This window comes from Durio zibethinus, chromosome 5, assembly GCF_047325235.1.
Source record: "Durio zibethinus cultivar Kanyao isolate XHJ-2024 chromosome 5, ASM4732523v1, whole genome shotgun sequence".
Classification (NCBI taxonomy): Eukaryota; Viridiplantae; Streptophyta; class Magnoliopsida; order Malvales; family Malvaceae; genus Durio; species Durio zibethinus.
Window position 1 is genome coordinate 26857369 of NC_143166.1, and position 16820 is coordinate 26874188.

General features: G+C 31.5%; 1 protein-coding gene and 1 pseudogene across 3 annotated transcripts; one reads left to right on the forward strand and one right to left on the reverse strand.

Annotated features, from left to right (window-relative positions):
- Positions 1-596: 596 nt before the first annotated feature.
- LOC149518874 (uncharacterized) lies at positions 597-8998 on the reverse strand (annotated as a pseudogene).
- Positions 8999-13641: 4643 nt separating this feature from the next.
- On the forward strand, positions 13642-16586 carry LOC111282200 (E3 ubiquitin-protein ligase RMA1H1-like). Of its 3 annotated transcripts, XM_089760916.1 has the most exons (4): positions 13642-13761; positions 13895-13979; positions 14712-14838; positions 15630-16586. In XM_089760916.1, the coding sequence occupies exon 4, from the start codon at positions 15643-15645 to the stop codon at positions 16426-16428; it is 786 nt and encodes a 261-aa protein (XP_089617042.1). In that variant the 5' UTR covers positions 13642-13761; positions 13895-13979; positions 14712-14838; positions 15630-15642; the 3' UTR covers positions 16429-16586. The 3 variants fall into 3 exon arrangements, with proteins under 3 accessions (XP_089617042.1, XP_022725929.2, XP_022725928.2); XM_022870194.2 differs by lacking the exon at positions 14712-14838 and having other exon boundaries at positions 13644-13761; XM_022870193.2 differs by lacking the exon at positions 14712-14838 and having other exon boundaries at positions 13716-13979.
- Positions 16587-16820: the final 234 nt, after the last annotated feature.

Below are 16820 nucleotides of genomic sequence, written 5' to 3' on the forward strand. Positions count from 1 at the left end.
GATCAAAAAGCACTAAAAAAGAAAAAAAAAATAGAGAGAAAGATAAGTAAATTTAGAGAAAAAAAATTGTTTCTATTTTCATATAGAATGAATTACATCACTCTCTAGTTGTCTCCTTATGTTAGACTAAAAACCCCAACTGCATTCTAAGATTCTCGGTTAGCAGCAACATTTCACTCATACCTTACTAATAATGGCGATAACAAATACTAATAGAGGCAATAGGACCTAGATAAGAAACAAACCTTACATGCAAAGGAGAAACAACCTAATATGAAGTCCAAAACATAACCCAATAAATAGGCTTATATCAATACTCTTTTCTTGAAAATGATCATTGTCCTCAAGGATCAAACATAACATATTGCTTCTGTAATTCAAACAAAGCTTCCCAGGTATCATTTTCAAGAAATAAATTTGTCCATTGTGCCAAGTCCTTTCTAATAGCACATTTCCCTTTTAGTCATCCTTCGGTTTAATATCAAAACTAGTTCTTTCACCATAATTTCATGATTTATTGCTTTTTTGAATGTTTCTATAGTAGCACTAGCAAAGCTACCAAGAATTTTTTTTTCTTTAACAAACTTTCTTCCACCTTAGAGTACATCAATCTTAACACTTGTTTGATCATCAACAACTAAAAGAGATACTATGTGTTTCATAGTTCCCCATAAGGTCGTAACAAGATATAAATGTCAAGAAAGTATCCAAAGCAACTATTTTGGAATTCTTTATTAGTATCACTAAACAAATTCTAGTTCGCCATCCATTCAAAAGAATTTATAACTTTCTTTTAATGGCTTTCATCATACTTTTCACCTTCAAATGATTAAAGCTAATTTTTTTATTACACATTTTTTTTTCAAGCTCTTCATAAAGAATGAGCTTAGCTTTCATTTCTTTACAGTGCTTGAAATTAAGAACTCATAAATATTAATCTCCATTAGAAGAATATCAATTGCTTGATGATCTTTATCACCAATAATAACAAACTTTTCCTGAAGAGCATCTTGCAAACAATCTTCAAGTTCATTTTTTGAAATTTCTTCAATAGCACCTATAGTTTGTCCCACATTTGGCAAACTTAATTTTGTTTGCATACCTCCACCAACAGCAGGTCCCTAGGAAAAAAATCCAGTAGTCAATTTAATAAAAGCCCACTTGTCCTTTCCAATCCATGTATTTGCTAGAGATTTTGCATGGTGGTCATTAATGTCTTCAGGCTTTAATTTTTTTCCAGAAAAAACTTCATATCTTTATTATTCTCATTTAATAATTGTAAAACTTTGTTGTGAATTATTTCTTCAGTGTCCTTTCTTTGATATAACTTCTCAACATTCATGAATGCATTTAAGCAAATGTTGTACCATTCCATCATGTTAGTCTTCTCTATAACTGTCTATGCAAACTTTGCGATTAGATGCTTTCCATACAATGGTTTCTTAATATTATCAAGAGGAAAAACACTTTTTGGAACAATCTCTAAATTGGAGGAACTTTGCAGACTCTTACTTTTATCTTCTTTCCCAAAAATTATTTTTGACTCACTTAATCCTTTTTAGTAGCCATGTTTAGCTCTTTTGAATCACCACAAGGGTTCAAGATGAAGTTGTTAGTCAACAATTGTTGCTTTAGAATAAACTGAAGCTTCCTGTTATGATCAACTGTGAAAACTTGATTACTTGACTTGAGATACAATATAGTTTTATTTTCAAACTATTTTTTTCCCAAAACTGAAAATGCACTCTAGACCACATTTCAATATTGCATGAAAGATTGTGATAGTGGTGGAATGACTAAGCAATCCAAAATTATCATGGAAAAGTGGCTTCAATCTAGATTCCCATTACTTTATTTCAAAGTTCTCCAAAAATGCTATTTCTTCACCATAACTATAAACACCAACACTATAATGGTTGTGAGCATCAAAATCATAACCAAAACCATATACATCTTTTCCAATAATCCAACTTCAGTCTTCCTAATACCATCCAAGTGGTGTTTTAATTAACACACTCGTATCAAACGCATAAAAAAAATTATTGTAGCACTTATATTATTTAATAGAAATTTACAAAACAAAAGCAAAAAATAGAATATCAAGAAGCATAGAAGAAAAGAAGAAAATTTAAAGAAAAAAAATCTAGTAAATGCAAAAGAGAAATAATCCAATATTAAATCCAAAACATTACCCATTAAACAAGTGCATATCAGAAACATTGCAAATGCAAATGACAATGTTTAACCTTTCAGGTGGAACTCAATAATGCTTAATGGTCAACCCCTAATGGCGATGGGCGAATGCCAGATGTTGAGTTCTTCTGCTCTGTGAAACGATGCCTTATCTATTGCATTACTACATTGATCATTGCCCCCATCAACCTCCGATACCTCATACCTCATTTTCTCTTTTGAAAGACACAAACCATAAAAATCTCAATCTTTGAACCGTTAACAGTTTGTCGGGGTTGAGGCATTGAGCTTTTAATTTGTTAATGTCTCTGTGGGTTTACCTTGAGATGCGTTCTAAATTTTGGGCTGTTTTTGTCATACAATTTCATTGACAAATATTGCAACATACTATACATCAACAGCCAGTAGCACAAAAGTTGGATGGTTAATTATACAATTATTTTTAAAAATAATATTAGGTAATTTTAAATTTTAATAAATATATATTTTTTTGCATCTCAAATTATCACTTTTTATGTAAAAGAAGCAAGTAGCACGAACATAAGCATAGGAATATTAACCAATTGGCTAAAGATTTAAGATATAAAAGGATTGCACAATCTCAACGTAAAGCCCGTAATGTGCCCATTTTGTTCTATCTCTATTTTTGTTTCTCTTTCAATCTCTTTTTGTTTGTTTTGACATTTAAAATAAAATGTTCTGCTCCACATCATTGTTCATTAAGTAAAATTTTGGCAATATTAAAAATAAATTTTTTAAAAGAAACATGAACTAAGTTGATGAATATATATTAAACAAAAAAAATTCAACACATACAAAAAAAAAAATTCAGATCAAGCATGGCTATATAGATGGTATAGGACCTCAAAAATATGACAGTGGGTCATAACATTAATGTAGTAACCATTGACTTCATCTAATTAGCCAAGAAAAAAGAAAAGGCCATTGACTTCGTTTTGCCAACGGTTCATGTCGCTGAACATTATTCATTGCTCAACAAAGTTAATAAAAATGGTAGGGAAAACATGTTTCGAGTTTCAATCAATATATATAAAGTATGAAAAAAGCTTAAACTTATGTAGAGCTCGTTAAGTGAAGTTCATACAATTTTTTATTAAAAATGATTACAAAAATTATTTTTAAAATAAAAATTTATAAATGAATAACATTTGATGAAAAGATTAATAATAAAACATAATATTAAAAATGTCATTTATTATAAAAATTTTATTAATATTTATTCAACGATAAAAATTTTTAATAAAAATATTTATATAAAAACTTATATAATTTATTATTATTTGATTGTTAACTTTTCTTTTTGGATAAGTTAAATTTTCATTTATCTAAAGTCGATAGAAATTTGCTACATTTCAACTGTTCTTAACTTACCAAATGGCTATAAGCAGCCTATTCTAAGAATGCTAAATTCAAGTTCCAATATTCACAAAGTTGCTTATTAACTCTATTTCCTGCTATCTATGTCAATCCATGCAACCTACATCTTATAATTTCGTTAACTCTGTCCACCATTTGTACTATTGTTTCCTTTATTTGCTTGAATAGCCTCTAATACCTTTCTCTTCATATTAGGTATATACATGCATTTTACACTATTCTTAGTACATTAGAGATCAAGACCTTTCTCTTTAATCTATTCTCTGCCCAATTTACCTCAATTTGCCAACTTTTTACTCTTCTATCAATCCTGCATAATTTCAGTATCTTTTGCCAGACTTCTTTGGTATAGTCACAAACAAAATAAACATGGTCTCTAGTTTCATCAACCTTTTTAGACAAGCAACATCTACAATTTATTTCCATTCTCCATGATTGTAATCTATCCTTCATTGGAAGTCTATTCAAAATGGTCATCCAAGAAATTAGTGAGTGCTTTGGGATTTGATATTAAAACCATATAAGTTTTTGCCATCCCATTTTCCTTTGCTTTGGTTTGATCTCATTCCATGCCATGGTAGCCATATAGTGTCCTCTTGGAAATGGCCAGACCTTTATTCCTTTTTTTTTTTGATAAATCTCCATGCTATTTGCTTTACCTGGAGTAATTTCCTTCAATTCCAGTTGCTGGTTTTCTTAGCTGTTGCTTGACAGATATATTTTCCTTTTAGTTCATACGCTTCAATCCACTTAATTTTACAAGGATCTAAATTTTGCTATCATTTGCTAGATATTCTTCAAGATACAAGCTTGGTTCTAAGACAAGATGTCTTTTACACCTAGCCCTTCTTTAGACTTAGGATAGCATATTGTTGGAAATATTGACTCAAATCCCATAAGAGATTTGTTTGAGATTTGTTTGAGATTTGTTTGAGATTTGTCAGATATTGCTTGATGGACAAGAAGACTTGCAAAAGAAAAATTCCAAGAGAAAAAGGATTCTTAATAGGTAAGTTTGACTTACAAAAGAAGAATTCTAAAAAGAAAGGGATTCTTAATAGGCAAGTTTGACTTATAGGAGAATAATTCTAAGAGGAGAGGGATTCTTAATGGGCAAGTTTGTATGGTTATAAATAGGTGAAGTCTTTACAGGGTTAGGTATGAGAAAAAAGATGTAAGAGAGTTGTAAGATTTTGTGGGATAGACATTTCATAGGAGTATTGGGACTCTACGTCTTATGGGTGTGTATGTTTGTTTGTGAGTAGACTAGAAGAGACTGAGAAGGTCCACATAGGTATGATGTATGGGAGCATATGGGTATGTATTTGGTTATGTTGAAAGAGTGCACAAGGATTTAGGTTTGTGTTTGTTTGGGTTGAGAATATTCTATAGGACTAGAAGAGATTGAAAGTGTCTTATGAGTATTGATTGTTGAGTGAAATTGATGATTTGATGTGTGTTTGTAATTCTCTACAACTAGTGGATCTTGTTTCTCATTCGTGGATGTAGGTCAGTTAGATCGAACCACGTTAAATTGTTATCTCTTGTGTGTTTGATTTATTGTTTGATTTTGTTTCTGCTGGTGTGATTAGATTGGAAGTTTTTAACCCAACAAATGATATCAGAGCTGTGGTGTTCCCCAACAAGTGGTATCAAAGCTGAAGGTTCGAAACGTGAGAAGAGTTGAAGATTCAAGATATGAAAAGAGCTAAAGGTTCGAGATGTGGAAGAGCTGAAAGTTCGAGATGTGGGAAGAGCTAAAGGTTTAAGATATGGGAAGTGCATGGTTTGAGTCATGGGAAGAAGCAATTTCAGAAGAGCTCAATTCAAGAAAAGAGTTCGAGTTTAAGTTTTGAATATTGAAGATTGGTTTGTATGAAGCGTGAAGACACAAGAGAAGAGAAGATGATTGTAAGACTTCTATTACAGGTGGAGCCAAGCATGTCTAGCATGAAGACAGATGATTGATAGGATTTGAGTCAAGGTGAAGATTGTTGGGAATATTGACTCAAATCTCATAAGAGATTTATTTGAGATTTGTTAAAGATTTGTTTGAGATTTGTCAGATATTGCTTGATGGACAAGAAGACTTGCAAAAGAAGAATTCCAAGAGAAAGAGGATTCTTAATAGGTAAGTTTGACTTGCAAGAGAAGAATTCTAAAAGGAAAGGGATTCTTAATTGGCAAGTTTGACTTACAGGAGAATAATTCTAAGAGGAGAGGGATTCTTAATGGGCAAGTTTGTATGGTTATAAATAGGTGAAGTATTTACAGGGTTAGGTATGAGAAAAAAGATGTAAGAGAGTTGTAGGGTTTTGTGAGATAGACACCCCATAGGAGTATTGGGACTCTACATCTTATGGGTGTGTATGTTTGTTTGTGAGTGGACTAGAGGAGACTGAGAGGATCCACATAGGTATGATGTATGAGAGCATATGGGTATGTATTTGGTTATGTTGAAAAAGTGCACAAGGGTTTGGGTTTGTGTTTATTTGGGTTAAGAATATTCTCTAGGACTAGAGGAGATTGAGAGTGTCTTATGAGTATTGATTGTTGAGTGAGATTGATGATTTGATGTATATTTGTAATTCTCTACAACTAGTGGATTTTGTTTCTCATCCGTGGATGTAGGTCAGTTGGATCGAACCACGTTAAATTGTTATCTCTTATGTGTTTGATTTATTGTTTGATTTCGCTTCCGCTGGTGTGATTGGATTGGAGGCTTTTAGCCCAACACATATTGCCTGCCAGCATACTCGAGATCTTTTTGCTGATCTTTTCTTCCCTTTCCAAAAAAAAACCCTGAACAATTTATCTTGTTAGCACATGGTTTGGTAGGATAAAGTGCCTACATTAGTAATTTTGCATACCAAATAGCATTAGCTGGACTAATTGCAACCTGCCAGCAAAAGATAAGTGTCTGGCTGCCCAATTGTTGATCCTTGCTGCTACCCTATCAAGCAATGGTATACAATCTTTCTCTGTGAGTCTTCTAGTTACCAATGGAAGGATCTGTTTCCAAAAGTACCCTAAGAAAAAAAAAAAACCTTTCTTCTCCCAGCCATGTCCAGTTAAGAAGATGTGAAATCACCTTTCTCTTTATATGAACTATGCATTTCGAGGTATGAAGTAGGAATGAGGTGATTTCATAATTGGGGCTTTGAGTAAGACGACCTTTCCATTTTTCATTTTTTTCTTTTTCATATTAAAAAAGTAATAGGAATGAGAGGTGTTAGGCTTTTTATCATCCTGGCGTCAAGCTATTTTTCCGCAGGACCTCCTATACAGTATCATCATCGTAGTAGAGTTTAACCACCAAGTTCGGGAGGGATCCAAGATACCTAATTGGTACTGACCCAATCTTGAACCTTACAGCTTGCTGAATTAAGGATAGCTCTTCCCTACTAACCCTTAAATGATAAACCTGACTCTTTCCACAATTCAATTGCAAATCATACAGTGTAAAAAGCCTCAAATACCACTTTTATTCTTGCCGCTAAATCCAAGGTTCCTTTTGTGTGGATTAATAAGTCATCAGCAAAGCAAAGATGGGTTAATTTAATCCTTTTGTATTTTAGGTGATAAGAAAAAACACCAGTTTGTAACTGCATTATCCAAGAGTCTAGACAAGACATTAATAGCCAAGTCAAACAAGGGAAAAGTGGGTCTCCTTGCCTTTTTTCGCTTTCACCTTTGATATAGCCGACCAACTTGCCATTAAGAGAAATAGAAAATAAAGAAGTAGTGATGCAACTTCTTATCCACCCCATAAACTAATTTGGCAATTCCATTGCATGTAGGACATATAGTATGAAGTTCTAATCCACTGAATCAAAAGCCTTCTGGAGATCAATTTTGATTGCATGCCTTGGAGATAAAATGGTTCTGCTATAACCACGTACTATCTCTCAAGCCAAGCGAACGTTGTCAGTAATGCTTTTTCCTTCTATGAAAGCATTTTGGTTGTTGTTTATCATCCAAAGCAAGCATTTCTTCATTCGATTGGCTAAAATCCTAGTAATGCATTTGCAAATTGCGGTACAACAAGAGATAGCCTTGAAATCTCTTATACTACTAGGATTGACACATTTAGGCACCAGTGCAACTATTGTTGAGTTAAATGCTGGCAATATACTTCCAGTTTGGAAAAATTGCATAATAGCTTTAGTAACCTCTTTTCCACCAATATTCTAAGCTTGCTTGAAAAAATATGCTGTGAAATCATCTGGTCTAAGGGACTTCTCTCCATTTAGTGAGAACATAGTCGTTTGAATTTCTTCTTTGCTCACTGGCTGCACTAAGGTGTCTTAGGCTTCTTTGGTTAGAGTCCCTTGCAATAGCACACTTAAAAACTCGTGTGCAGGCTATAATATTTTAGTCAACAATTCCTATTAGCTTCTAGAAGAAGGATATTACTTCTTGCGAAATCTAGTCAATTGTGTCCAATCTCCTTCCCGCTGCATCCATTAGGACCCTTATAGTATTCTTACTTCGCTTCCTTGCTAAGTACGTTTCTGGTTGGTGGTTGGACCAAGTAAATTGAGGTCCAACATAAGCATGATCAAACAGGCCTAATTGAGTTAAACAATTCTGAAATTCCATTATCTCAGTGTTTGAAGTCTGAATACAATTATAATCCGAGCTTTCAACTAGGTGGGCCATGACATTAAAGTCCCTTGTTAACATCCAAGGATTGCCCCGTATTATACCACTGATATGTGATAAGTTCAACCACAAGTTCCTTCTTTGAACTCCATCATTGCTACCACAAATGACAGAGAAATAAATTGCCTCGGATTCATACTATATATGACAGGTGAGACTTTGTTCAGAGAGTTCCAATATATCTATTTTCACATTATCCCTCCAGAGCATCCATATCCTTCCATTAGAAGATATTGAGTAATTGCGAAGCTACCCTAACACTGAAAGTGCTTATCTAGAACAGGCTAATTTTATGTTGCTTTATTTTGGTTTCTATTAGGCAAACCACATTTGCCTTTATTTTGTTTATTCTATCTACAACACTTATTTGTTTCTGAGGATCATTGAATCCTCTTGTGTTCCGTACCATCAACTTCATAATGATGAACAACAAGGTTTGCCTCTAGAGGAAGAAGCTCATGCCTTAACTATTTTACCCTTATCAATTGGTCCTTTCTTCTTGATTTTTAGGGCTTTTATTGGATCAGCAAAACCTGCAGTTGCTACTCTGTTTCCTTGGTGAAGTGGGTATCAATTCCTTAGCTGTATCTTTAGGATCCATTTTTACACTATTCTCATCCACTGCCAATTTTGACTCCTGTATAGCCGCTAGGATTGCAAGTCTATTAACAGATCTTGCTTTAGTAATTGGGGGAGCTGTTCCAATCTCCTTCTTCTTGCTTTTAGCACTATTTGATTGCATCTCAATAACATCATTCTTTTCCTTTTGTACAACCTAATTCCCCTTTTCCTTTGGTACCCAGACCTTTGTTGCCGCCTTAACTGGTTTCTATGTACAAGCCTTATTGGTGTGCCCGAATATACAACAATGCATGTATCTTTGCGACAGCTATGGTATCTCGACTGAAATTGACATGATTGATCCATCCCTCCATTGCACATCAATATACCTTGGGATCTCCATACTTGCTTCCATCTCAATACAAATTTTTGCATAAGCCAATCTTTGCTTATTTGCTGTGATATAATCCATGTACAGTAGATTACCCTGTGCACTAACTTTGTAACTCAGCCCTTTTATAGAATATAGCTCTGAAGGTACATTGCCCAATTGCACCCACACTGGCCAATCTCCATGTTAAACTTCAGGGATCTCATTTCTGGTTCCCATTTTCGAACTATCAGTGGCTTGTTTTAAACGTGTCATGGCCCATGCTCTATCACCGAATCGTTAGCTTCTTCATTTGGGAATTGAATCACAAATAGTTTCATTCCTCCTAGCTTAATCTCAATTAGACCACTCTTCCCCCATAAAACATTATTCATCATCTGAAATAGACTGAAGTTAGGCATCCCACCGATAAACTGAGCTACTAGGGAATTTTGCCACTAATGAATCCCTTCCTCAAAGACATCATTCCGTGGTTTTACTGTTAATCTTCCATCAGCCCTCTGAGGTGGAAAATACTCCAGTGTTTGGCAGATTGAGGCTGTGAACAAATTCCTCCAATCCATTATTTTCTCCTTTTGCATCGGCTCAACATTACGATTCTCCATTTGCACTCCTCCTCCATTGATTGCAGAGCTCTTGATCGATTTAGAAGTCATATTAGTTTTCCCCAATTTACTCATCAAAATTTCAACAAATCAGTTAAGAAACGATAGTCGCACACTATACCTATCAACGAATGAGGAAGAATTAACAGAAACAAGAATTAATTTTTTGATGCAATTGCCAAGAAATGGTGAGAAAATTGTGTAAAATAAGAAAATTCTTAGCTCAAGAAAGTCCCACTAACAAGGGCTGAAAGAGTTTTCCAACATGCTTGTTCCATCGTTTCCATCGCCGGATTAGCGGTTTGTCAAGGCATTTTTTTTTTTTTTTTAAATTTTTAACTTTAGTCCCCGAAACAAAAGGTAGTTAATATAAAAGTAATATATAGCTATCAGCCTATTGGTATGTGATTACAATTTTTTCAAGCATTTTGAAAGCCTACGAACATACAATGAGAAGTAGAATTTGTGTATTTTTATTATATAAAATATTAAAATTTATATATTTATATTATATTTTATATAAAAATTATATATTATGATTTATATAGATATAAAAATATTAAATAAATTATTTGATTTTATTAAATTTATATATAATTATTACTATAATTTTAAATCATATTATTTTTATGTTTTATATTTATATCATATTTGTATCGTGTCATTATGTCATATTTTAAATTATCAAATCTAATAAAAATATTTATTTTTTTTCTTTAGATATAAAAAAAAAATACAATCAATTAATCTTTGAAAAATTGTTACTTTCCGTAGATAAACTTTTTATTTTTAACCAAATTTCAGGTGGTTTTGGTTTCTTAATTTCTTAGATTACCAAAAGGAAAAGACTGATAATGGTTTTGGTCCTAAACTTTTGTTTTAGCTACCATTATAAATTTTCCTTTTATTTGTGATTTTCATCACCCTTAGAATATATAAAATTGTGCGTAAGTAGTGACCAGGTGAAAAGACATAGACCCTGTTAAAAAGCAGTCTAGGAGGACTGTATTTATAAATAGTACTCGTATAATGTAAGGATTAGACAAATGCCTAATTGAAGTCCTATATTTCATGTCATTATTATGTAATATCTATCCTCATCGATTTGTATTTGTGTTGTGCATGATATAACCTAATGCAAACCTGTTCTCCCCAAAAAAATTGAAAAAAAAAAAAGTATTGCTTGTTGCTTAACGACAATATAACAGTATAGCATCAGGATTTCTTGGGCAAATTAAGGAAATATAAGTCGTGAACGGATTTTATGGTTTGTGTAGTATTGCTAATCAGATCATTTGAAGTACATCATCATTCATGAGTCAAGCCAACAGATTCAACACCTGTAGAATTAGCTCAAAAGATTGGGTACATTGATTTTTATGTGATACACATTATGTTTTAATTTCAATATGCTTGAACAAGATTCAACATTGTTGATTTTATCGTTTTTCTTTCCAGTAAAAGGCATTCTGGAACATCTAGAAGGCTATAGACATAGAAAATACTTTGTCCAATTTTGGCTGATTTTATTGAAGTTGGTGACGAAATGGAAAGAAATACTAATTTATCTAGAAGCTGAACAACATGAAATTGAAAAGTAGTTATCAATATTTAATTAAAAAAATATTACACATAAATTTTTTGAAACTCACAATCTTCAAATATAAATTCTAATATTGCACTAATTAATCCAACCATTAATCGACTTAACCGAGTATATTTTAATTTGCTGTCTAACGGCCAACTGAATTGGACATTGGACGAAAAAATGGAATACCAGCTTCCCTCTAGAGAACATGTGGACCCTCACTTTCACGTGTATCTTACGCCATAGAAAATATAATTGTTTATTTAATTTAATTTATATTTACATTAACGCATAAATACCATTTTATATTTGAAAAGGTTAAATATAAAAATAATCTTTATATTATATATATTTTTATTAATTTGATACTTAAATAAATAAAATTTTTAATTTGATATTTTAACTTTTATTCTATCATTCGTTTTGGTACTTAAGATTAATATTATCAATCAATTTATTGATGTATCATGAATATCTAATAAGATATTAACATATATAAAAAAATTCAGTACATATCACATTATCAATTATCACATCAGTATTAAAAGAAAGTTTTTTTAAAAATTCAAAAAATTTAGTAAAAATTTTAAAATTTTTTAAAAAACTTGAAATATTTTTAAAAATTGTAGAAAATAAAAAAAATGAAATATTCGAAAATTTTAAAATATATATGAAAATTTAAAAATTCAAAAAATCTCAAAATTTTAATAAAAAGATCTAAAAAAATTCAAAAAGAATGTGAAAAATTAAAAAAAAAAAATTTTCTTAAAATTGAAAAATTAACAAAAATAAAAAATTTGAAAATAATAAAAGTTTAACATTTTTTGAAAAAATATAAAAAATTTTAAAATTTGTAAACCTTTTTTAAATTATGAAAAACTTTCTTTTTTTTTGAATGTTACAATTTTAATTTTTTTTTATGTATTTTATGTATTTTTAGATTTTTTAAAATTTTTTAGATTTTTATTCAAATATTAATTTTTTTATTTTTTATATTTCAAAAAAAATATTTTTTATAATTTTTGGAAAATTTTAGTTTTTTTTAAGAATTTTTTTTAAAAAAATTTAGAATTTTTTTATTTTTTAAAAGGATTTAGATTTTTTACTTTAGAAAATTTAAAGTTTTTGTGAGTTATTTTGAATATTGAGAAGCTTTTATTTTTATTAAAATTTTTATTTTTTGAAAATTTTTGAATTTTTTAAAGTATTAATATTTTTTTAATTATTTATAAGTTCTAAAAATATTTCATATATATTTTTTAATTTTTTTATAATTTTTAAAATATATTAATTTTTTATTTTTTAAAATTTTAATTATTTTTAAAATATTTTTGGATTTTTTAAAATTTTTTGAAATTTTTTATTAATACTAATGTGGTAATTGATGATATTATATTAACTAAACTTTTTAACATGTATTAGTATCTTATTAATTATTCATGCAATGCTAGCAAATTGACTGGTAGTATTAATTCGAAATACCAAAATAAATGACGAAATAAAATTTTGAATATTAAACTAACAGTTTTATTTTTTTAAGCATTAAACTGACAAAAAATATAAAATGCAATATCTATTTTTACATTTAATCTTTTTTAAAATTTATTTTATTTACTTATTTTTATAGTATTTTCTGTAATAATTCCACACAAATATATTTGAATTATATAGATTATCAAATTACCAATATAATCTTAGTGCTTATAGAATTGAAGATATTTTACAAGTAAAATAATTATTTGTAATAATCATAATATTTCCAAGAGTTATAAAAAATGAAAATAATTTTCTTCCTTCTAATTTATATTAAGTGACAATAATAACCAATATGTTTTTGATAAAGTTTGTAGATATTGAGTAAATTTTGTGTATTTAAAAGAAAAATATGAAAAATGTGGCCAGTTTTTTAATAAAAACAAATCAGATCAAGTACAAAGGCAATGTGTGTTTTTAAATCATATATATAACTTTAATTAGGGCAAGATTATGAAGAATTGGGGTTATAATCCAATTGCTATGAAATGAATTTCCGAAATTTATAAGTAGTTAAAATCACAATCCATAGCCAATTTCATTAATATGAAAAAATAAAAAAAGATTTTCAGAAAATATATATAGTAAACAAAAAGATTATTATAAAAATAGAAGTGTGGGGGGTGCCACGTGAGAAAGCGGGAACCGTAAAGCTATCAAACTCGCCGTGCGGCAATGGGCAAAGTATTTGATTAATGTCTGTATTCCATGATTCACAGCACATTATTAATTGATTATTCACTATTATCATTTGTCTCTATATAAAGCTGAGCCAGATAAATTGTTTGCTCGCCTTAGGCTTTCTTTTCATTCTTTCTTTCACAAGCGTAAGCCTTAAAAACTCTTGTTCCTTCTCTACTCGACCTCTCTGTCTCTCTCTTTTTTCTCTTATCTTATTCCTTCTCAATCACTCCTTTTTCTTTATATATTTTTCTCTTTTTATTTTGGGGTTTCTTTCAGAGAAGAGTTTCACCAGATTCTTCGTTCAGAAAAAGTAGCTCCTCGGTTTATCAAGTTCACGTAAACGAGGCTTGTCAACTATTTGGTATGTTATCCAAACTTTTCTTCGTATGAATATTGTGTGTTTTCTTTCTTCTCCGGGTAAGATTTATGTTTTGGAGTTTGGATTGAGGATCTTTATATCCTAAAACTCTCTGTTTTAATGGCTCATTGTTTCTTTAACTTTCTGTTTCTTCTATTTTGGTTTTGTTCTTTTGTTTATGGATAGTTGTTTTATAATCAAGTTATGAAGAAGATGATTGATTTTATGATGAAGCTTGAGGAAGGTTTTTTAATGTCTAAGTAGAGTTTCTTTGAATCAAAATTCTGTAGCTATGGAGGGATTTCAAGCCTCAAAAGTGTTCTATGCTTAGCTTCTCTTTCCTTTGTTCTAGAATTCGGTAATTTCAAGTCTTTCCGGCCTACAAAAACAAAAGAGTTTTTTTGTTTTTTATTGGCTGAACTAGGAGTTAAGGCTTTGAAAGCTGTGCAGTTTTTGATTTATGTTTCTTTGAAATCCTCACCCGGTTCATAAAGTATCAGAAAGCTGAAGTTGGTGTTTTATCTTTTACAATCTTCTTTTCTCTCTTTCCTTGTTGTCTTCCTCGGATTCTACTGGATACTATAGACATCATTCTATTTGTTTTGATCAAATGTTTTTGTTTTTATTTTTTTTCCCAATAAATTTGGTCTATAGAAAATTTTTTGAGTTGGAAATTTCTAGGATTCTTAGAAGAAACACAGTAATAAATAGTAACTGAAGATGATTCTTTCATAGGGATGCCAATTTTCGGCACTTCTTCCAAAAGAGGTTCCGATTGGACAATTCAAACTTGAAGCAGCCAAATAAAGAAATTCAACGACATTGAGATATCCATTATGGACTGTCAATATGATATGATATGGTTAGTTGTGGTGCTTTTGAAGAAATAATTGCTTGTGTTATGTTCTTCAAAATAAATAATAAATGTTTGGGTTCGCTGCCCCACCATTGGAAGATAAGTATTCATGCAGGTAGAGGGGTGGTTGAGCTCACGAAGTTTTTGATGGTAGCTTTTGTGGAACTTGGTTTCACTAATTTATGCATAGGCCAGTTCTTTCCAACCAACAGCTGCGGTGCCTTTCTTTCTGAATATAAAAGAGAAGTCAATATCGTCCGCTGGCCTTAGTGGGCCTTAAATATAGGGTTTCAAGCTTCTTCAGATCTATAAGGAGACATCAAAAAAGGATGCACTAGACTAACAAGAGATTCTAATAATTAATAGTTTCTTATATTGATCAAACCGTTTTTATTTAATACAAAATTTTGAATGTTTGTAAGAGAACAGAAAAAGTTTATTTAAAGTTTTTTGTCTATGACATGCTGCTTCCGCAAAGCTTGCCCTTGTGCATTATCCTCTGCTATGGTTTTGCTTGAGGATGAAACCGTGGAACTTGTATTACTTATCCATCAAACTTGGGCAGTTGGGATGGGATCTGTCTTTGTTTTGTTGTTAACCCTTCAGAAGTGTTCTTGCAAAACAAATCTCCTTTTCCATCATGTAAATCAACACTTTGTATAAAGATAAGAATCATTCGTATCTAGAAAGTTATTCCATGTTAAAGATCTTTAAGTACACTGATCGTTAGATATATAAGACTTGCAATGAGGATGTTAATGATTCTAAACTGGTTTCTTTTTGCATATATATTACAGATTTTGGCAGCAGATGGCCATTGAGCAGTACATTGAAGAAGCCGTAGCTCATAACCATTTAAGTGGAGAAGGTAAAAATCCCTCGGAGAAGTGGAAGAATTCACCAGACGCAGTCCCAGGTTCTGATGCTAATCCCTCCGGAGGTTTTGACTGCAACATCTGCCTGGACTCTGTGCAGAATCCAGTTGTCACACTATGCGGTCATCTGTATTGCTGGCCCTGCATTTACAAATGGCTCCATTTTCAGACCGTCTCTGCTGAAGACCAAGACCAAAAACAACAGCAATGTCCTGTATGCAAAGCTGAAGTTTCGGATACCACACTGATTCCACTTTATGGCAGGGGCCTAACAACTCAGGCACCAAGATGCAGGACTCCCCAATTTGGTATGGTCATACCAAAGAGGCCTCTTGGTCCTACTTGTGGTGTTGGCACAATAAGATCACCTAATACTACCAATAGTCAGCAGTTTCCACAGCAATTACATCACCAAGGTTATTCATATCAACCACAAATCTACTACCCTCAACAGGGCGCTTATCCAGCTTCACCCATGCTTAGTCCTGGTGGCATGACGATAAATGTACTTGATCCAGTAACCCGAATGTTTGGTGAAATGGTATACGCAAGAGTATTTGGGAACTCGATTACCAGCTTATATACATATCCAAATTCATACAATCTTGCAGGAAGCACTAGTCCTAGGATCAGAAGGCACATTCTGCAAGCCGATCAGTCACTCAGCAGAATAAGTTTTTTCCTCATTTGTTGCATGCTCCTCTGTCTTCTTTTGTTCTGATCTTTATTCTCTACTTCCGTTCCCATTTTATACCTGTATGGAAGCTAAAATATATATATATATATATTTATATACAAATTCAGCCGGATGTACCATACGATATGAGATGTATCTCCTGTGCTGCGATATAGCATTTATGTAATTATGAGTTCTGTGCACCTCTTGTTCTGCGATGTAGTACGGAGTTATGGTTCCATCTTAAAAATCAATCATCTCGTGATGTTTTGGCTAGTCGATAACTGTATGGATATTCAACAAAAATGTCTTGTACAGTCTGTCGTTGGGATATGTTTTACATATGAGTAAAAAATTTTGTATCATTAAAAAATTTGAATAATATGTTTTATATATGCATGAAAGATCCAATAATTTAATAGCTTAAGCTTTTGGGC

What these genes read in the sequence shown, in the direction of transcription:
- LOC111282200 (XM_089760916.1), top strand. Translation starts at nt 15,643, where the DNA reads ATGGCCATTGAGCAGTACATTGAAGAAGCCGTAGCTCATAACCATTTA.